Source organism: Salmo trutta, chromosome 8 (genome assembly GCF_901001165.1).
Source record: "Salmo trutta chromosome 8, fSalTru1.1, whole genome shotgun sequence".
Lineage (NCBI taxonomy): Eukaryota > Metazoa > Chordata > Actinopteri > Salmoniformes > Salmonidae > Salmo > Salmo trutta.
Window position 1 is genome coordinate 22,053,578 of NC_042964.1, and position 22,243 is coordinate 22,075,820.

Below are 22,243 nucleotides of genomic sequence, written 5' to 3' on the forward strand. Positions count from 1 at the left end.
CCAATACCCTACTCAACAAGCTGGATGCAGTCTATCACAGTGCCATCCGTTTTGTCACCAAAGCCCCATATACAACCCACCACTGCGACCTGTATGCTCTCGTTGGCTGGCCTTCACTTCATAATCGTCGCCAAACACATTGGCTCCAGGTCATCTACAAGACCCTGCTAGGTAAAGTCCCCCCTTATCTCCGCTCACTGGTCACCATAGCAGCACCCACCTGTAGCACGCGCTCCAGCAGGTATATCTCTCTGGTCACCCCTAAAGCCAACTCCTCCTTTGGTCGTCTCTCCTTCCAGTTCTCAGCTGCCAATGACTGGAACGAACTACAAAAATCTCTAAAACTGGAAACACTTATCTCCCTCACTAGCTTTAAGCACCAGCTGTCAGAGCAGCTCACAGATCTCTGCACCTGTACATAGCCCATCTTTAATTTAGCCCAAACTACTACCTCTTCCCCTACTGTATTTATTTATTTTATTTATTTTGCTCCTATGCACCATATTATTTATATTTTAACTTTTAACTTTCTTCAAACTACAAATCTACCATTCCAGTGTTTTTCTTGCCATACTTTATTTACTTTGCCACCATGGCATTTTTTTGCCTTTACCTCCCTTATCTCACATCATTTGCTCACATTGTATATAGTCTTATCTTTTTCTACTGCATCATTGATTGTATGTTGTTTTACTCCATGTGTAACTCTGTGTTTTTGTATGTTGTCGAACTGCTTTGCTTTATCTTGGCCAGGTCGCAATTGTAAATGAGAACTTGTTCTCAACTTGCCTACCTGGTTAAATAAAGGTGAAATAAATAAAAAATAAAATAAATAAAAAAACAAGCCCCCAAAAGCTGAAAACGGCAACTTGCTAAATCATAACATTTAGTATTTGTAAAATTACATTCAGTGATATTTGACTCAGTAAACACTGTCATAAATCAATGTAAAGGCAATGGCAAAAACATAAAAATCCCAAAAATGGTTGTTCAGTTTACAGTTCTTACTGTAATGATCACACGGATGATTCAGTCTGTTCAATGACATCATCAGATCGTAACTCGTATTGAAGAGATTTGGCTGTTGAACACAGGCCTATGGGAAAACAACGGACAGAGATTAGCATTGGAGTTAAACTGATTCAACTGCTCTTTCAACTGCTCAGCACTAAAATGTAATCCATCAAAAGTAATAAAAAGGTTAGTTTGCCTTTTTTGAGGGGAGAAAATTTCCATAGAACACATTTAACAAAAATAGCTGACCATGGGCACTTTTCTATTTGCATTTGACATGAACCATTTGAGTGATATAAGAGCATGACATAAAGAAGGAGAATATCAAGCTGGATAAGTTGATTGTCGATACACACTGAAATAAAGAGGTCACCTCGAGCCCTGCAGCATTTCACCGTCAACACAATAGATACCAGTAGAAAGGGAGACATCACCAGCAGACTACACAGCAGCCTGGGCAGCAGAAAGATGGAGACAACAGAACCTGGAGGGACGAGCAAAACACATGTTTAACCATGAACACACACACACACACACACACACACACACACACACACACACACACACACACACACACACACACACACACACACACACACACACACACACACACACACACACACACACACACACAAACATACACACTTCTCACCTCTCACTGTCACCCAGCTCTCTGGTGATTCTCCTTCATTAGATTTACACTTATAGAAGCCTTCATCTGACTTGGAAACTGCAGGGATGGTCATCTCTCCTGTGGTCTCATTCCTGATGAGTACTCCATCTTTGTAGAAATCAACCTTGGGGTTCGAGTTTGTTTCCTGATATCTATTTGAACAGCTCAGAGTCACAGAGTCTCCCTCAGTTATGGGATAGGGAGGGCTCTCAAGGATCAGAGTGCCATCTGTGTAACATAATATATAAATAATACTGTAAATCTGGAGTAATCACTCACATGAGCTTGTATTTTATTAGATGCAAACATTCAATCCAGAATTAAACATCATTAACATACATTATAATGTAAAAAAAGGTTAGTGAATGTTGTACAACAGACGTACCATCCACTGTGATGTTGACAGCATTACTGTACTCTCCTGATCCAGACTCACACCAGTACACTCCACTGTCCTTTTTACGTGTGGACCTGATGGTACATGTGGACCCTGCTCCTGATCCCCAGTTAGAGACACACTCTGACTCCACTGCTTTCTCTCTGTATCTCTTCAGTCTCCATCCAGTAGAGTTCCTCTTCTCCTCACAGCTTAGTGAGAGAGACTTTGATGTAAAGTGTTGAGTTCTGTTAGGTCTTGTTTTGAGAGACAGTGATGGTTGCGGATCTGAAACAAAGAGTGATGGAGTAAAACGAATAGTTATATATACACATGAGGATGACTTAAATATGATTAAATGCAGTTTCAATGCAGTTAGTTACCTCCTGACCAGAAAAACTGAGGTTCACTGTAGAGTGTGTCATAGACTGGGTCTCCTCTCCCAGCTCTACACACATATCCTCCTGTGTGACTAGGACCAGCAGGGATCAGAGTGTAGGAGTCTTCACTAGTCCCACTGCCAGATAGAGGCTCTACAGAGTAGGACCAGTCTGATAGGGAGAGAAACCCAGCTGTGTAGGGAACAGTTCGGTACCAGAAGAACCTCCAGCCTGTAGATAACTCTTTAACCCCACAGCTCAGAGTAACTGAGTCTCCAGGGTTCAGCCACTGAGGAGAGACACTCAGGACAGCTTGGGGTTTATCTGTTATGAAGGAAATGACACAAATCAAATGTTCAGTCTTTAAAATGTTTACCTATTTTGTTACTATGGTATTGTGCCTTACCCCAAAATCAAACTATAGTTTTGTTTCCTCATTGATCTCACTGTCTGCTATTTGTCCTCATCCTTTCTGTCTTTCTCTTTCAATCCCATAAAAACAGACTTACCTAACACGGTCAATTGTATAGCATTACTTGTCTGGGAGTGTTTTAAGCCATTTCTTTTCTGAAGACCTTCACAGGTATATAGACCATTCATTGCAGGACTGATTCTGTACTCAGGCTCTGTTTTGGTGTAGACCGACTTCCCACTGTTATAAAAAGCATACTCAATCTCTTCTCCCCCCTGTATGTCACATCTGAGAGTGACAGTCTCCCCACGGAATATCTGGGGCCAGTTGGGTTGGAGGGTCAGAACAGCCACAGGTCTCTCTGCACAGACACAACACAGAAAATAACCATTATCACACACCTTAAAATGTAAAATAATGTTGATCAGCATTCAGCACAACATGACCATATCATAAGTTGTCATTTCTGAACAAACAGTATGAACTGTCTGACTTACCAAGATCTATCAGAATACTGACATATACTGACATGGTGTGATGTCCACACACAAGCACAAGCACACGCACGCACGCACGCACGCACACACACACACACACACACACACACACACACACACACACACACACACACACACACACACACACACACACACACACACACACACACACAGTCACACTTACTCACCATTCACAGTGATAGTGACAGGATCACTGATGATTGATGATATGGATCTGGACTGGATCTCTCCCTGACACCAGTAGAGACCCTGGTCAGAATCAGCAGCTCTACTGATGGTGAAGGTGGCTCCTGTTGTAGTGTGTCTACCAGACAAGGTCACTACTTTCTTAGTGTTGTCTTTGTACCATGTATAGCTCCAGCCACTGTCAGACCCCACTGAACATGTCAGAGTTACTGTCTCTCCTTTGTATGCAGGGTTTGGATTCACGGTCAGTGAAGTTTCAGGAAGAGCTAAGAAAACAGAGAAGCAGAGCATCAAAACATCTGGATACATGCTTGGTCATTTATAATAATTTAGCTGTTGCTGTTAAGTTTTTATTAAAGTTTATTTTAAATAGGGGTATGTTGACTCCATTCAGTTAGAATTTACAGTCTATATAGTATATTTAGATTTTCCCTCATTCGCTTAAATTTCAGAAATTTCAGACAGTGATTGAAGGTTAATAGCGAGCTCACCTGTGACGCTCATGTGGAGAGATGAGCTGACATATGATTTTTGGGGCCGTCTTGTCCTTGTCCCCACACACTGGTACTGGCCAGCCTGGTCAGAGAGAGAGATGGTCGTGGTTTTACTGGTTTGACTGGAAAGCCGTTCTTTATTTATTAACCAGTGGTACGTCCAGTCTCTGTAGTTTGATATGTCACACCGCAGCTTGACTGTGTCTCCGGAATACAGTATCTCCTGGGTAGTGACCATATTCACTGAGGCTGTAGGCAGAGCTGTGGAAACAGTTTGTCATCAATCAGTTAAAAGTATGATCTTAGTACCATACACCATATTTCTTCAATTATTACATGAAAGGAGAATTAATTAAAGTAAGAATCTCAACTGCAATAGTAGACAGACCTTTTTAAAACGACAAAATAGCGTCCTTAAAATGGGCCTAATGTCAAGTGGTTACGGACAAGTGGTTATGGACAAGGAGGCAGTGATGTGAATGAGAGATAAGATGACTTACCTGTCACTGTCAGTCTGACTGCATCACTCCACTTAGAATACATCCCATTATCAATATGTGTACCCAGACACCTGTAGACACCATTGTCTGAAATCTTAACCTGACTGATCTCATGTTTATGCTCCCTACTGATTGAGTCTACATCATCCTTGCGCCATGTGTATTCCCAGTCAGTGACTTCTCCCCTCTGTATGTTACATCTGAAAGTGACAGACTCTCCACTGAATATCTGGGAGGATTTGGGGTGTATGGTCAGAAAAGCCTTTGCCTGTCCTGCACAACATAAAACCAGCATGAAACAATTACTTTAAAAATGTTATTTTGAGACACCTAAAATGCAAAATATGTCTATCCAAAAGCAGCTTTAAAAATTACAAATAAAACATTTGATGAAGCCTTAAGAGATATAGGCTTGATCAAGTGTACAAATATCTACCATCATCATCTTCAGAGTGTCCAGAGTAGATGTGTGTACTCAGCACTACAACAAAGAAAGTCACAATATTAGATAGAACTAAATAACAACATGTCATATTAATGTTACTGATTACCAAATCCATCCTGTACTTTATTTTAAAGGTGCCAGCTATGATTTCTAAACACATTTTTTATCATTAAATTAATCACAGGCATTTATTCTTAAAGAGTATAACTTTTTATTCCCTCAAAACTGTCTCATCCCATCATAAACCAAGAAATATGGTCATTTTATGACAATTATTGTAAACAATGTAGTTGAATGAATTTCCTTAGCCCCATCCCACAGCCATATACCACAACAAGTGTCAGGGTGGCCATTTTGTTGTAGTTTGAATTACGGACTGCAGCGTTAAATGGCAGCTAACGTCCCATGTTCTGCACACAGAGAGTGTACAGAGACCAAAAACACCAAAACACCACTCATTAATCTCTTAACACAGTTTACTATAACTGTAGTGAAGGAACCCTCAACCATTTACAATAGTCACTTCTTGATACTACAACACATCCAACAAATATTGCATTTTATATTCATTGTCATTGACAGCACATTTTGCAACCACTGAGTTAGCACCACTCTTTAGTTCCTGAGTGATGAGCTGGTTAAATGCCCACCACCACACTAACCAGGTCTGCATGGCATCGGCTATACAAGCTCAGGTTCTCACAGTGATGCAACATCAATGTAGAATGGTTACTTTCTACACCATATTTGCTGATATTTCCTTTGAGTGCCATTTACTAACATTTTCTCAATAAGTGCTAAAACACCAAAAACAAAGCTAAAGCATGAAACTGTCTTCATATCGATTAATGTCTTATTCCTTTTTCCATTACATTCTTAGTAAATGAGGTAATTAGTGTTCATAAACAAACACACTAACTCAGTACTTACATAGTAGCAAACAGAGCAAGGTGTGCTCCATTCTGTCCCCACAGACAAGTGACTCTTTCTACAACTACAGTCCTTCTAACAAACCCCTCTACTTCCTAAATGATGACAGTCTGCTTAGATCACACCACATCATGCTTAGATCACACCTCTTCACCGTACACAGAAAAGCAGAGAAATATTCTTGAGAAATGTAAAAATAGATCGATACGTAAGTGTAGGACTTCCCTCAAACCTTTGCTCAGTTGTCAGGTGGCAAGCCAAGCCAGCTAACCTCTGTTGGGGCACAATGGAAATGGACATCTCCAGCCACCCCTCACTTCTCTCTCTCACTCACACACACAAGACACCACACACCACACCTCAGATGGTTCTGTTATGAGTAATACATTTAGTTAGCTACTGTCTACATATATATGTTTGTTATTGTGTTGTATTTCAATTTGTCTGTATACAGTATGTCATGTGTATCAGGTCTATTGTTCATATACTGCATTATGTGTGTGTTGTGTGTGTGTGTGTGTGTGTGTGTGTGTGTGTGTGTGTGTGTGTGTGTGTGTGTGTGTGTGTGTGTGTGTGTGTGTGTGTGTGTGTGTGTGTGTGTGTGTGTGCGTGTTGTGTTGTGTGGTTTGTTTGTGTGTGTGTGTATATTGTTTGTGTTTGTCTATTGTTTATTTTTGTCATTATTTTTTACTTTTTTTCACTTTTTTTATTTTTGTAAATTATTTTTTAAACTAATTTATTAATTTATTTTTATATACATTATATATATATTTTTTGTGTGTATTTTCTTAAAAACGCATTGTTGGGTAAGGCCTTGTAAGTAAGCACTTCACTGTTGTATTCGACGCATAGTACAAATAACTTTTGATTTATTTGCATTATTTATTACCACTGACCAGAGATGGGAGGAGTTTCAAAGCTGTAACTGGGGAACTGGGTTTCCAGGTTAAAGTCTAGAGTTTCATTCAGCTTCACATCATTACATGTTGAATACATTAATCTATTTTCTTTAACTATTTACCTCTAAAATGATCTAAGTGGTTTGTCGTAGAGTGTAGAGTATGGGACATCTGTACAACATCTGTGAAGAAACCAAGAGAAAGGTTACAGGGGAAAGCAGTTACAGACTTCACCTTTAGTTGGTATCCTATGGTAAACATCTGGGGTTTCTTATCGCCCCCTTCAGGGACAGGCCTGTAACTACTCCACATTCTTGTGGATCACAATATCAAAACTAATCAATCAATCAAATGTATTTATAAAGCCCTTTTTACATCAGCAGATGTCACCAAGTGCTATACAGAAACCCAGCCTAAAACACCAAACAGCAAGCAATGCAGATGTAGAAGCACGGTGGCTAGGAAAAACTCTAGAGAGGAACCAGGCTCTGAGGGGTGGCCAGACCTCTTCTGGCTGTGCCGGGTGGAGATTATAAGAGTACATGGCCATTAAGGCCAGACTGTTCTTCAAGATGTTCAAACGTTCATAGATGACCAGCAGGGTCAAATAATAAGGACCGTCGTTGTAGAGGGTACAACATGTCAGTACCACAGGAGTAAATGTCAGTTGGCTTTTCATAGCCGAGCACTCAGAGGTAGAGACAGCAGGTGCGGTAGAGAGAGAGTTGAAAACGGCAGGTCTGGGACAAGGTAGTGAACTGGTCAAGGTTCTATAGCCGCAGGCAGAACAGTTGAAACTGGAGCAGCAGCACGACCAGGTGGACAGGGGACAGGCAAGAGTCATCAGGCCAGGTAGTCCTAAGGCATTATCCCAGGGCTCAGTTCCTCCTGGGGGAGGGGTGGAGCGGGAGAAAGAGAATTAGTGCTTAAAAAAGTAAGGCCCGCATCCATAGAAACACATACCAGCTGTACTGGTAGTGCTAATACTACCAGCAGTACTACACCTGCACCTGTCAATGAAACAAGTTGTTCTGCTTCCACGAGCACATCCAATGCTAGCATCAGTAATTCTACATTTGTTGTTAGACCAGCTAGCATGGACACTGACAGTTGTGAATCTGATGCAGCAGAAGAGCTACTGCCCCCTTACCTGGAAAAGCACCGAACAACAGACAGGGACATTGGACCATCGAAGAGGCGCAAATATGATGAGAATTTCATTGATTTGAGGTTCATTTATATTGGGAGTAGTGCCTTTCCTCAGCCACAGTATGTTATATGTGCAAAAGTACTATCTCACAACTCGATAAAACCTTTACTCTTGCGCAGACATTTAGAAACAAAACATGCCAATTTGAAAAATAAGCCACAGGAGTTTTTGGAGCGAGAATTAAGATGACTTTCGAGTAGTAAGACATGTATAAAAGCAACAGATACCATTAATAAGAAGGGGCTAGAAGCATCTTATATGGTGAGCTACCGAGTGGCGAGGACAGGCAAGCCCCATACTATTGTGGAGGACTTAATTCTTCCTGCCAGGATATGGCTGGGACAATGCTTTGGGAAAAGGCCCCAAAATTATACAGACAATGCCTTCAACAAACAACACTGTTTCACAATGCATCAGTGACATGGCAAGTGATGTTTTGAAATGATTACTGCTTCGCATACAAGCAAAGGAAATCTATGCGTTACAGCTGGATGAGTCAGATGTGGCGGGCCTGGCACAGCTCCTGGCATATGTTCGTTATGTTTATGGGGGGTTAATTAAGGAAGACATCCTCTTCTGCAAAACACTGGGAACCAGGACAACAGGAGAGGATATTTTTAAAGTACTGGACAGCTTTGTGACATCAAACGGACTTTGGTGGTCAAGATGTGTTGGTGTCTGTACTGATGGAGCAAAAGCCATGACAGGAAGACGTAGGGGAGTTGTAACGCGCGTGCAAGCAGTTGCTCCTGACGCCACTTGGGTACACTGCAGCATCCACCGAGAGGCTCTTGCTACAAAGGGAATGCCTGACAGCTTGAAAGATGCTTTGGACACTACAGCGAAAATTGATAACTTTGTTAAGCAAGGCACCTGAACTGTCGTGTATTTTCTGCACTATTCAATGATATGGGCAGCGACCATGAAATGCTTTCACAACGTACAGAAGTGTGCTGGTTATCAAGGGGCAAAGTATTGATATGTTTTTTTTTAATTGAGAGACAAGCTTACATTTTTCTTAACTTTTTAAGGTAAGGGGGCAGTATTTTCATTTTCGGATGAAAAACGTGCCCAGAGTAAATTGCCTAATACTCGGGCCCAGAGTATATTTGCATATTATTAGTAGATTTGGATAGAAAACACTCTGAAGTTTCTAAAACTGTTTGAATGTTTTCTGTGAGTATAACAGAACTCATATGGCAGGCAAAAACCTGAGAGAAATCCAACCAGGAAGTGGGAAATCTGATGCTTGTAGTGTTTTCAAGTCATTGCCTATCAAACACACAGTGACTTATGGTTCATTTTGCACTTCCTAAGGCTTCCACTAGATGTCAACAGTCTTTAAAACCTTGTTTCAGGCTTTTGCAGTGAACAGAGAGCGAACAAGAAGGCCGGGAAGTTGGTGACACAGAAAATGACATGACTTCAGTGGCGCACATTCACGTGATGAGGTATCTGTGTTCCATAACATTTTTCAAGACATTGGAATCGTCCGGTTGGAATATTATTGAAGTTTTATGTGAAAAAGGCACTAAAGATTGATGCTATACAACGTTTGACATGTTTCTACGAATGTAAATGTAACTTTTTTTGACTTTTTGTCGTGAAATTTTCAGCGCACTTCCTACATTTGGAGTAGCTTACTGAACGTGCAAACAACAAGGAGGTATTTGGACATAAATTATGGACTTTATCGAACAAAACAACATTTATTGTGGACCTGGGATCCCTGAGAGTGCATTCTGATGAAGATCATCAAAGGTAAGTGAATATTTATAATGCTATTTATGATTTTAGATGACTCCAAAATGGCGGGTATCTGTATTGCTGGTTTGGTTTTCTGAGCGCTCTACTCAGATTATTGCAAGGTGTGCTTTCACCGTGAAGCTTTTTTGAAATCTGTCACAGCGGTTGCATTAAGGAGATGTTTATATATAATTCTTTGAATAACAGTTTAATATTTTATCAACGTTTATGATGAGTATTTTTGTAAATTGATGTGCTCATTCACCGGTAGTTTTGGAGGCAAAATATTTCCTGAACAACACGCGCCAATGTAAAATGGTTTTTTTGGATATAAATATGAACTTTATTAAACAAAACATACATGTATTGTGTAACATTGAGTCCTAGGAGTGTCATCTGGTGAAGATCGTCAAAGGTTAGTACTTAATTTTAGCTGTATTACTGGTTTTTGTGACGCCTCCTGCTTAGAAAATGGCTGTGTGGTTTTTTTTGTTGACGCTCTGTCCTAACATAATCTAACATTATGCTTTCGCCGTAAAACCTTTTCGAAATCGGACAATGTGGTTGGATTAAGGATAAGTGTATCTTTAAAATGGTGTAAAATACTTGTATGTTTGAGAAATTTGAATTATGAGATTTTGTTGTTTTGAATTTGCCGCCCTGATATTTCACTGGCTGTGTGCCGCAGGTGGCACGCTAGCGTCCCACGTAGCCCATAGTTAACTGACCATAATTTTCACTTGTCTGAACGCTTGCATGATGACGAGTTTCTCACACGACTGGCCTATATGGGAGATGTTTTTCTCGCCTGAATGATCTGAATCTAGGATTACAGAGACTCTCCGCAACTGTATTATATGTGCTGGACAAAATTGAGGCTATGATTAAGAAGTTGGAGCTCTTCTCTGTCTGCATTAACAAGGACAACACACAGGTCTTTCCATCATTGTATTACTTTTTTGTTTGCAAATAAACCTAAGCTTACAGACAATGTCAAATGTGATATAGCGAAGCACCTGAGTGAGTTGGGTGCGCAATTACGCATGTACTTTCCCGAAACGGATGACACAAACAACTGGATTCATTATCCCTTTCATGCCCTGCCTCCAGTCCAGTTACCGATATCTGAACAAGAAAGCCTCGTCAAAATTGCAACAAGTGGTTCTGGGAAAATTTTATTTAACCAGATTTCTAGATTGGGCTGCGCTCAGAGTATCCTGCCTTGGCAAATCGCGCTGTTAAGACACTGACGCTCTTTGCATCCACGTACATATGTGAGAGTGGATTCTCGGCCTTTACTTGCATGAAAACTGAATATAGGCACAGACTGTGTGTGGAAAATTATTTAATACAACCCAACATTGAAGAATTATTTACATCCTTTCAAGCACACATTTTTCATTAACCTGTGGTGAGTTATTCACAGTTTTCGATGAACAAATAAGGTTTTATATGTAAGATGGTTAAATAAAGAGCAAAATTATTGATTATTATTATATTATTATTTGTGCCATTATCCTATAAGAGGTCTTTGTCACTTCCCATGAGCCAGGTTGTGACAAAAACTTACAATCATTCTTATGTTTAATAAATGTATTGATTTGTTTGTGTGTGTGTGTGGCAGGCTTACAATGATGGCAAAAAACAACATTTGAGAGTGCGCTGACCGTGGTGCTAGAGGGGGTATGCGACGATAAAAAGTTTGTCAACCACTGATGTAGACCAATTAGGGTTTCCAATCTCTCCAAAAGAATGTGGTGATCGATGATGTCAAAAGCAGCACTAAGGTCTAGGAGCTCGAGGACAGATGCAGAGCCTTGGTCTGACACCATTAAAATGTCATTTACCACCTTCACGAGTGCAGTCTCAGTGCTATGATGGGGTCTAAAACCAGACTGAAGCATTTCGTATACATTATATTTCTTCAAGTAGGCAGTGAGTTGCTATGCAACAGCTTTTTTTTAAATGTATGAGTGGAATGTTAGACTCGATACAGGCTGATAGTTTATTACGTTTTCAGGGTCAAGGTTTGGCTTTTTCAAGAGAGGCTTTATCACTGCCACTTTTAGTGAGTTTGGTACACATCCGAGAGAGACAATGAGATCTACGGGGACGCGCAGCAGATTCACTTCTCTCTCTCACCAGCAGAGAGAGACATCAGTGTAAAGTGCAACGCCTCCAACCTAGTCAGTTGGAAAACTGCCTCTGAGACATTAAAGTGCAGTTATGACACAACTGCCCCAGGTACCTAGATATCATAATAATCCCTTCCATACACTTTCAGTGTGCTTATATGCTTATGTTGTCAAATATAATATGTAATGCATGTGCTCACATTGGATGTATAAGATATAGAGCCATTTAGTCTTTATCATATTGTATAGTCTAATCATGTGTGTTGTACAATATGTGACAGGACTGGTGTGGTTTACCATCTACATCGGAATATCAGTGGGAGGCGCTGTGGTGCTGATCCTCACTGTAGCTGTGGCAGTGTGCTACTGCAGGGGCCGAAGTAACACAGGTATGTACATTTTAGGGGTCTCCACTATACTTAAAGTGACATTTAAGGTGGTTCTAGAAGTATTCTTCAGCTGATATGATTTTGGGGGGGGGAATTGCTAGAAATTAGAAAACGAGTGAGACCCCTCATTAATTCCTGGGTATGTTTGTTGATATCCTGTTTAAAATGTATCTGATTGGTTGATATTTTGTTCTTATAAAACACAGCAGATCTAACTGACAACACAATATATGCTGATGTTATGGACAACACAAGAATTAGAGACGTAAGTATGCACTGTCGTTATTATGTATCTGAATGTGTGGAAGCTGAATGTACTGTATTGTAATGGACTGTATTTTGATTCCTGACAAGATCAATCAGTCATGTAAACCCAATATCCATCTATGAAACTGTCAATGATCTGGTTATCCCAAGATTGAACAAGGTAAGATATAAATGGTCATAATGGTAAAATGTCTGCGGTTGAATGGAAAACTACGTAGTCTACTTTGAGAATACACTATGTCTTCCTTGATGCTGAAACAGTTTCTTTTTGATTATCTGTCACATGTAACCGCAGACTCTGTATGACAAGATCCCATCTGGACACCCAGAAGGCACCCTCCTCTCCCTACCAGAAAGTACTGTGAGCTGAACAGGATGTGGTCATAGGCTGGGCCTTCCATAGATTTGGAACCCTCTGCACATATCTTTCACGTGTATATTCTGTAGATAGGCCTAGACGTTACTGTTGAATTTCATCACGACCTACACTATTTGCTTACTTTTATTTCCTTCTTCCTTTGTTGATTTTCATATATACAGTATGTTAAAAGGGCTTATACCTTTCTTTGAGGGCCTAGTTACAATTAGGAGATTCTGAAACGTGTAATAGGCAGTAGAAGGCGTGGTGATCAGACAAGCTCCTATGTCGAATTTCTATTTTCTGGATTAAATAAATTAGATGTAGATAATAGTATGAAATTGATTTGTGAGATTTATTTACCCCTGTGAATTGAAAGTGTACTCTTTCGCATTAGGATTATGTGCTCGCCAGGCATCAATGTGGTTGTAATCAGGGCTAGGTGTTCCGCTAGCGGGACACCCTCCGACAACATCGGGTGAATTTGCTGGGCGTGCAATTCAAATAAATATTTGGAATATTAAACATTCATGAACATACAAGAGTCTTATATCATTTAAAAGCTTAACTTCTTGTTAATCCAACTGTGTTGTCAGGTTTCAAAAAGGCTTTACGGCGAAAGCATACCATGCGATTGTCTGAGGACAGCGACCCACAACCTATTTTTCAACCAGCACAGGCTTCACAAAACCACAAATAGCGATTCAATAAATCCCTTACCTTTGAAGCTCTTCCTCTGTTTGCAATCCCAAGGGTCCCAGCTACAACATGAATGGTCGTTTTGTTCGATAAAATCATTCTTTATATCCCAAAAACTCTGTTTAGTTGGCGCCATTGATTTCAGTAATCCACTCATTCAACATGCAGACAAAGGAGTCCAAAAAGCTACCGGTAAACTTCATCAAAACAAATCAAACAACATTTCTATTTAATCCGCAGGTCGTCTAAAATGTAAAAAAAACTATAATATTTCACACGGAAAGTACTATGTTCAATAGGAAAGGAAAATTCGTAAGCGCGCGACAAAATACTGATTTGCTTCAGGTGGTCCCATTACAAAAACTTCAAATACTTGTTCGTTTTTCAAAAAAGAAGCCGGAAACCTTGAAAAAGACTGTTGACATCTAGTGGAAGCCATAGGAATTGCAATTTGGGTGACGGAGAAATATAGAAACAATAAGTTTCCACAATAAGTGCCTGGGAGCTGAAAAAAATACCAATTCTGGTCAGATTTTCTTCGGATTTTCGCCTGCCATATCAATTCTGTTAAAGTCTCAGAAATGATTTTAACAGTTTTAGAAACTTCAGAGTGTTTCTATCCAATGCTACCAATTATATGCATATCCTGGCTGGGCTTGAGTAACAGGCAGTTTACTTTGGGCAGTGTGTTCATTTTCATCTAGGCTTCATGTATGTGCAGAAGTGTTTGCATGACTTCTTCTGCATGCTCATAGGTCAGTGTGGCTGAGGGACATGAAACACCTGCCAACTTTATCGGGAGGTAATGGGTCCCAGGTTCCTGACAAAGGCCCCTCTTCTATGTTTCAGGTAACATCTTGTGGTGATGTCACTTCCTGTGACTTGTGGTCTCAGTGGCGACCTGTTTCTGTTTCTCAGAAGCAGTGACAATGACCGGGCTGCTGGGTGTCTGTCTGACAACATAGACATAAACACGGAAACACCCTAACTGGAACAGTGACCTTCCAGACCATGCAGGGACACTGAAAATAGCAGTCAGTCATACACCACTAATGTCATTAATCGTCATGACCTGTCTGTAGGATGAGGAGGCAATATGGGAGAACTGGTAGTCATGCATACGTAGGTTACTATGTGGAATTCAACACAGAAATTAAAATATTCAATATTGTTTCCATTTAAATATCACACCCTGGCTAATGTGTCTTACCTTTGATACTTGGAAGATCCCTTTGCCATCATAGACGTGCATGTCCACATTTCAATATTAAAAAGGAAGTGATACACAGTACCAGTACCAACCAGCTCCTCAGAACTCCTGCAGAATATATGACATCATAAAACTGAGAAGAACTGTTTTTTTCAGGCACACTCTTCCCTAAAAGTCATTCTGAAAATCTCAATGGGTCTTCAGCTGATGGGGTACGGCGTTTGAACTTTGCTCATGGGGCATTTATGTTATATTTCTCAAGATTCAATGGGTAGATATAATTAAGTCCAAAAATGTATGTAGAAATTGCAGATTGCCCCTTTAAATCACACATTGTGGAGCATAAGATTGTACTAGGTTTAAAGGTTTGTCCAAATTAGGTTGTATGAAAAAGTTGAAGATGACAATATCCATATACTGTAAGAAAGAACTCTTTTTATTAAAAAAGCACAATGCAAAGATATTGTAAAAGTACAGGCCATTAGAAGAATACGTGAATAGTACTTTTTGGGAAATTCATACACAAATATGTTATTCTATCATCTGAATTACAGATATAAATCAACAACACAATTCAGTGCACAATACATAGCAGATACAATTACTGTAGCTTCAGATATGTCCATTATCATTACGCCATATAATACAAAAAGCTGTTACAGTAAAACACAATTAAACCATGCTTACATACAATATATCTGTTGGTAAATAAAATAAGAAAAAAATCCTTAATGTACAATATGTTATTGTGTGTGTGTGTGTCTGTGTTTGCTTGTGTACGTTGAGCTTGCATAATCCATGTTGCTGGGTTCCTTCTGCTCCTCCTCTGATTGTGTGTCCCTCCATCCCTCCATTGTTCTATCCGTCCATCACAACATCCCTCCAACACTCCATCCCTCCATCCTTTCCCCCCTCAAGGACATGCAACATTTTACCACATAAAGTTGTTTAGGACATGCAGTCAAACAAAATCTTTAGAATAAAACAAAGATACATACTTTAAATAGATACAGTAAACTTTGATATCAGAGCATTAGTTTCATATTAGTATCATTTTTAGGATCAATAGCATTTGGCTATTAGTCTAACCTGGGGCTGTACCTGGCTTCACTTCAGAATAGACTGAATATGCCAAAGGTGGGGTTGATGTTTCTGTAAGGGGTGAGGATAAAACATCAGAATAATATAACAGTTATATACAGAATATTATACAGCTAGTCAATATGGGGTCAGATATGTGAGGTTATGATAGGGGGAATATGGAAGGAGAGCTGTCCAGTCTTACAATTCTTCTTCTTGGCTTTGGCCTTCTGTTTAAGGTCAACCTCAGCATATGTCACATGAACAAGTCCAGTTGCTGCTGGAAATTTACATTTCCAGTCAACAAATGAAGGAATTAGCTTATTGCATATTCTGCATCTTCTTTGAAACTCAAAAATCGCACATTTAGATTTCACTGACTGCCAACCTGTAGAAGGGGTCTTACCTGTCTTGACCTCAGAATAGACTGGATTTTCTTTTTGATCAGCTGGCATTTCTTAGGAGGAGGAGAGAATTTGTACGTTTTTATCAAATTTGATGAGTAAAAAACACTGCTACATTTTATATTAATTTATGTGACAGTTGAAAGTTACTTTTCTTTTTCTTGTCCAACTTTTTGAGTTGAATCTGGGCGTGTCACATAATTTGATCCAGCAGGAGCAGCACCAGCATCTGAAATATATAGGTAATACACTAATATCTCTACTTACTGTTAGTATGCTAGTAATATTAAACATATGAAGAACAACAGCAACAACAACTCTATACTGTATTCATTCTAAACTTAACACAGTGTACAGTACCACTGTCATTATTGTCTCAGGGTGTGATTGTATCATAGATGTTAGCGCCACCTGTTGGTCAAAGAAGAGAGACAAAGATTAATTGTATGGTTTTCCTTTAGCTTATAAACATTTTGGATGGTGATAAGTCAGTGAAGTTACAGAGAGGGTAGAGTGGTCTGGAGTAAGAGAATGACCATGCTGCAGATTATTATACCCAGCATCAGGAACCCGTCCCTGGGTAGATACTTGGTCCTGTTGGGGGTCCAGGTTGGTCCTCTGGGGCTGGGGGGGACTACAGGGAGAGAGATACTCATGAAACACACAGATTATATTTTACTGTATGAAAAGCAACCTAGTTGAAAGACAGGTGTACCTGTGAGAATATTCTGTTACAACAAGATCCTGTAATGAGAAATGCATATTATAATACTGTTTTAAACTTTTGTAATTAGACATTTTTATCCTAAACATTAATGAAAAAGTTAAATGAGAAATTATAAAAGTCTCACCTTTGGCTTTTTTATATTGACACAGCAGTACCAGGAGAATGGCCAGTAGAACACCAGCAACAACCAGGCCCACAACTACTCCTACTAGGACTGATGTAGAGGGTCCAGGAGTTACGCCTGGAGAGAGAACAGCAAATCACTATCAGACTCTGAGTTAGTTGTAGAAAATAAATAAAGTAGTGGACAAAGCAAAACATTACTACACATTTCTACACAGACATGTGAACACACACAACATCATTCACAGTGATAGTGACAGGATCACTGATGATTGATGATATGGATCTGGACTGGATCTCTCCCTGACACCAGTAGAGACCCAGGTCAGAGACCCAGGTCAGACTCAGCAGCTCTACTGATGGTGAAGGTGGCTCCTGTTGTAGACAAGGTCACTACGTTCTTAGTGTTGTCTTTGTACCATGTATAGTTCCAGCCACTGTCAGATCCCACTGAACATGTCAGAGTTACTGTCTTTCCAGTGTCTGCAGGGTTTGGATTTACGGTCAGCGTAGTTTCAGGCAGAGCTAAGAAAACAGAGAGCAGAATGTAAAATATTGGATACATGCTTGGTTATTAAAAATAATATATCTGTTGTAGTTAAGTTTTGATGAAAGTTGAGTTTACAAACTGTAGGGGTATGTTGACTCTATTCAGTTAGAATTTACAGTGTTTACAGTACGGTATTTACATTAACCCTCCTTGGCTCAGAATTCAGAAAGTCCAGATAGTGATTGAAGATAAATAATGAACTCATCAGTGACGTTGATGTGGAGAGATAAGCTGAGATATGAATTTTGGTGCGGTCTTGTCCTTGTCCCCTCACACTGGTTCTGACCAGCCTGGTCAGAGAGAGAGATGGTGATGGTTTTACTGGTCTGACCTGAAATCTGTTCTTTATTTATTAACCAGTGGTAAGTCCAGCCTGTGAAGTCTGTCACAATGCAGCTTCTATCAGATACAGAGGTACCATACTCTGGAATTCTTATCTTCACATTGTCAAAACCTCATCATCCCTCAATAACTTCAAGCGCAGACTGGGGGTCAGCCTGATGAACCAAACTACCCAATAATCACCTTCATGTAGCCTAAATCTCACTCACACACACAAACAAATGTACACACGTATAATCAAATACGTTTTTTCTTGTTTACTGAATATATTATGTACACTTATAATTAATATGCTTTGTTTAACTGATTGAACAAACTTTTTTTTTTTCTTATATTTGTGGTGGTGTTTTCATATCAGCCATTTTGGGCTTCTAACCTCAATAGATAAAAGATAGATAGACAGTGTTGGCCTCCCCTCAAACCGTTGCTAAGTTGTCAGGTGGCAAGCCTAGACAGCTAACCTTAGTTGTCCCCCCCACACACACACATAGAGTGTAGTTTAATTTTGCTTCACATCATTACATTTTGAAGACATGAATCCATTTTTTTTTTACTATTGACCTTGTAGTGTGTAGAGTTTGAGACGCTGTGTGAAGAAACAAGGTAAACATCTGGGGTTTCTTATCGCCCCCTTCAGGACAGACCTGTAACTACTCCACATTCTTGAGGAACACAACATAGAAACTAAGATGTGATTGGTCACATAGCAACAACATAACCCCTCAGTCTACTGGGTCTGTCCCCTTATTCCTTCCTCTCTCTATGTCATCATATTAGTTTATATGATATGTTTCTCAGGCTCATGCTACAACCTGATTAAAAGCTGTAGTGACCAACAACTCCATTACTCTGCAGTCGGTAAACACAGCGTAACCAAACAACGTCATCATCAGTTACCACATTTATTGTGCATATATGTCATACTTCATATTCTATGAATGAAACATTTTCTTGTCCAATAAAGGAAATAGTTAGCTAACAATATTCAAAATACAGAGAAATACATGAATCATCATCATCGCAGAGTTGCACATAAAGTGTACTCCATTCTAAGCCTCTGGCAAGTCTTCCGGACCCCTACAGTTCCTGTGGCTGTGACACGAATGAGGCTTTGACAGATTTAGAAAGGTACAGATGCTTAAAGAGAAACAGAAAAAATAGCATCTGATGTCATGTTCATCTCTACACAACTTCCTCTTACTGTAAAAGTAAATGGACACATCAGCACTGTGGTCTTTCTGTGGGAGGAAGATATAAATATAGTATATCAGAGAAAGAAACTTAGTGGATAAAACATAGTTGTACAAAAAGTGAAGTCAATATTGCATTTATCATACCTGGTCATGTTCACATGTTCAGTACAATCTTTAATGTCACTAGGAGAGGTGTCAAAGGTTTGACGTCATGGCATGTTTATCATTTGGTTTATGTTGTAGCTATTTGGAGGTCAACTGCATGTAGATGTTCTTGAGTTACAGTCTGTCAACTGTTCAAAGTAATAACCCAGGAAAGTAGTGATCACAGTGATAGATTGAATGTAAAAGAGAAATGAATAAGTGAACTACAGAATATGTATGCTGCAAGAACATTGTCATTCTTCTCTCTGAAAAGGACATAAATCACTGCACAACTTTTCATGTGTACTCATCAGACGAGCAACTAGGTTTTCACAGGTTTTTGCATATGATTACAACCATTTCTCTATTTGACTCTCTATGATCACAGCGGGAAAAGACAGCTTCACAGAGTGCCTTCCTTCACAAACCCACATTGCTAAAGACGGAGAGAGCAAACCATGACCCCTCAACTATGACAAACAAGTGACCTAATGTGAAGTTCCTCAGCTTTTTTATTTCATTCACTGTACACTGGAAAAAGCCAAACTTAACCAATTGCTTAATTAGCATTATTATGCAAGTTGAGTGGACTTAAAAATGACAAGAATTTAAGCCAATGTGTTAGTCTTTAATCAACCAACTCTGCTTGAAGTCAGTTGTATTTGAACAAGCTTGTTGAGTAAAATACAAAATGAATCTTTGCTCAAAACAACACCAATCATCATCATTATCATTATTCCAGCATGATCTCTTCACAGGTTGATTTTCAGAATGTTTTTTTTCAATACCTGTGTATTTGCATGTACTATGACTGGTTGATTAATCTTATGCTACACAAACATAGATAACATAGATTTTTCGAAACTAATCCTATCTGTTACTAGTTGGACTTATTTCACACATTACTGATATGTTTGTTCCAGTTGATATGATTTAGGTAGTCTCAATAACCAATCTTCTCTACCCCAGCAGTCATTCTGAATTCAAGTTGCGTGTGACTGAAAGTTGCAATTGTTGGATGTCCTAACTTTGGCTGGATTCCAATAGAAATGACACATCCCTTTGCAAGCCGGCATAATTTGACTAAACCAGGAGTTTCAGACCAGTGTGTTAGGGTGTAACTAGGCCCTCAGGGGCTTTATGATATATGTAATGTGTTGTCATAATGAGTTTAATTTTAAAGATAACATATCCACTTAGACATTCACTAGGTGAAGGCTACAGTACTGAAAACCATTCAATACAACAATCATGTCTCTGTCGCTAACGAATACAGTCCTGAGTGGAAATTAGAATTCACTCTAAATGCAAGGCACTCAAGGTATGCAAATAAGGTAGAATTATTTGTTTTTCTCTGAACAGCATATTTTTTATAGAATGACCTGAATTCCATCTGGTTGTTGGGACAGACATGAATGCCATTTTGGACATGCGGACAAATCAAATAAGACCATCTACAATCAACATGCAACCAAGGCTCTACAGCATATACTCTGAATTCAACCTCATTGATACCTGGCGAGCACATAATCTTAAACACAAAAAATTGTACACTTTCTATTCACAGGCATAAATAAACCTCACTAATCAATGTCATACTGTTAACAAAAACTATTTTCTTTAATCTACAAAATAGAAATTCGACATATGAGCTTGTCTGATCACCACGCCTACTACAGCCTATTACACATTTCCGAATCTTCAAATTGTATCTAGGCCTTCAAAGAAAGGTATAAAGCCTTATGACATAATGTATATATGAGAATCATCAAAGGGAGAAGGAAATAAAGCAAATAGTGTAGGGCGTGATGAAATTTAACAGTAACATCTAGGTCTATCTACAGAATATACACGTGTAAGATGCAGAGGATGCAGAGGGTTACATATCTATGGAAGGCCCAGCCTATGACCACATCCTGTTCAGCTCACAGTACTTTCTGGTAGGGAGAGGAGGGTGCCTTCTGGAAGTCCAAATGTAATCTTGTCATACAGAGTCTACAGCTACATGTGACAGATAATCAAGAAGAAACTGTTTCAGCATCAAGAAAGGTAGTGACTATTCTCAAAGTAGACTCCATAGTCTTCCATTCAACCGCAGACATTTTATTACCATTATGACCATTTATATCTTACCTTGTTCAATCTTGGGATAACCAGATCATTGACAGTTTCATAGATGGATATTGGGTTTACATGACTGTTTGATCTTGTCAGGAATCAAAATACAGCCCATTACAATACATACAGCTTCCACACATTCAGATACATAATAACAACAATGCATATTTACATCTCCAATTCTTGTGTTGTCCATAATATCAGCCTATATTGCGTTATCAGTTTGATCTTCTGTGTTTTATAAGAACAACATATCAACCAATCAGAAACATTTTATACAGAATATCAACAAACATTCCCAGGAAATAATGAGGGGTCTCACTCTTTTTCTAATTTCTAGCAAATCCCCCCCAAAATCCTATCAGCTGAGGAATACTTCTAGAAACACCTGAAATGTCACTTTAAGTATAGCTGAGGGCCCTAAGCTGTACACACCTGTGTTACTTCGGCCCCTGCAGTAGCACACTGCCACAGCTACAGTGAGGATCAGCACCACAGCGTCTCCCACTGACACTCTGATGTAGATGGTAAACCACACCAGTCCTGTCACATATTGTACAACACACATGATTAGACTATACAATATGATAAAGACTAAATGGTTCTATATCATATACATCCAATGTAATCACATGCATTACATATTATATTTGACAACATAAGCGTATAAGCACACTGAAAGTGTATAGAAGTGATTATTATGATATCTAGGTACCTGGGG

At 39.3% G+C, this 22,243-nt stretch overlaps 1 protein-coding gene and 1 long non-coding RNA gene across 2 annotated transcripts; one reads left to right on the forward strand and one right to left on the reverse strand.

The window, feature by feature from the left end:
* Positions 1-994: 994 nt before the first annotated feature.
* LOC115198475 (Fc receptor-like protein 5) lies at positions 995-4,251 on the reverse strand. The gene is made up of 8 exons (XM_029760441.1): positions 4,051-4,251; positions 3,541-3,825; positions 2,953-3,216; positions 2,447-2,767; positions 2,073-2,351; positions 1,667-1,915; positions 1,388-1,498; positions 995-1,096 (listed from the first exon to the last, which is right to left on the reverse strand). The coding sequence occupies exons 1-8, from the start codon at positions 4,061-4,063 to the stop codon at positions 1,017-1,019; spliced, it is 1,602 nt and encodes a 533-aa protein (XP_029616301.1). The 5' UTR covers positions 4,064-4,251; the 3' UTR covers positions 995-1,016.
* Positions 4,252-12,148: 7,897 nt separating this feature from the next.
* On the forward strand, positions 12,149-12,564 carry LOC115198505 (uncharacterized). The gene is made up of 2 exons (XR_003879243.1): positions 12,149-12,307; positions 12,514-12,564. It is a non-coding gene; the product is annotated as an uncharacterized LOC115198505 (long non-coding RNA).
* Positions 12,565-22,243: the final 9,679 nt, after the last annotated feature.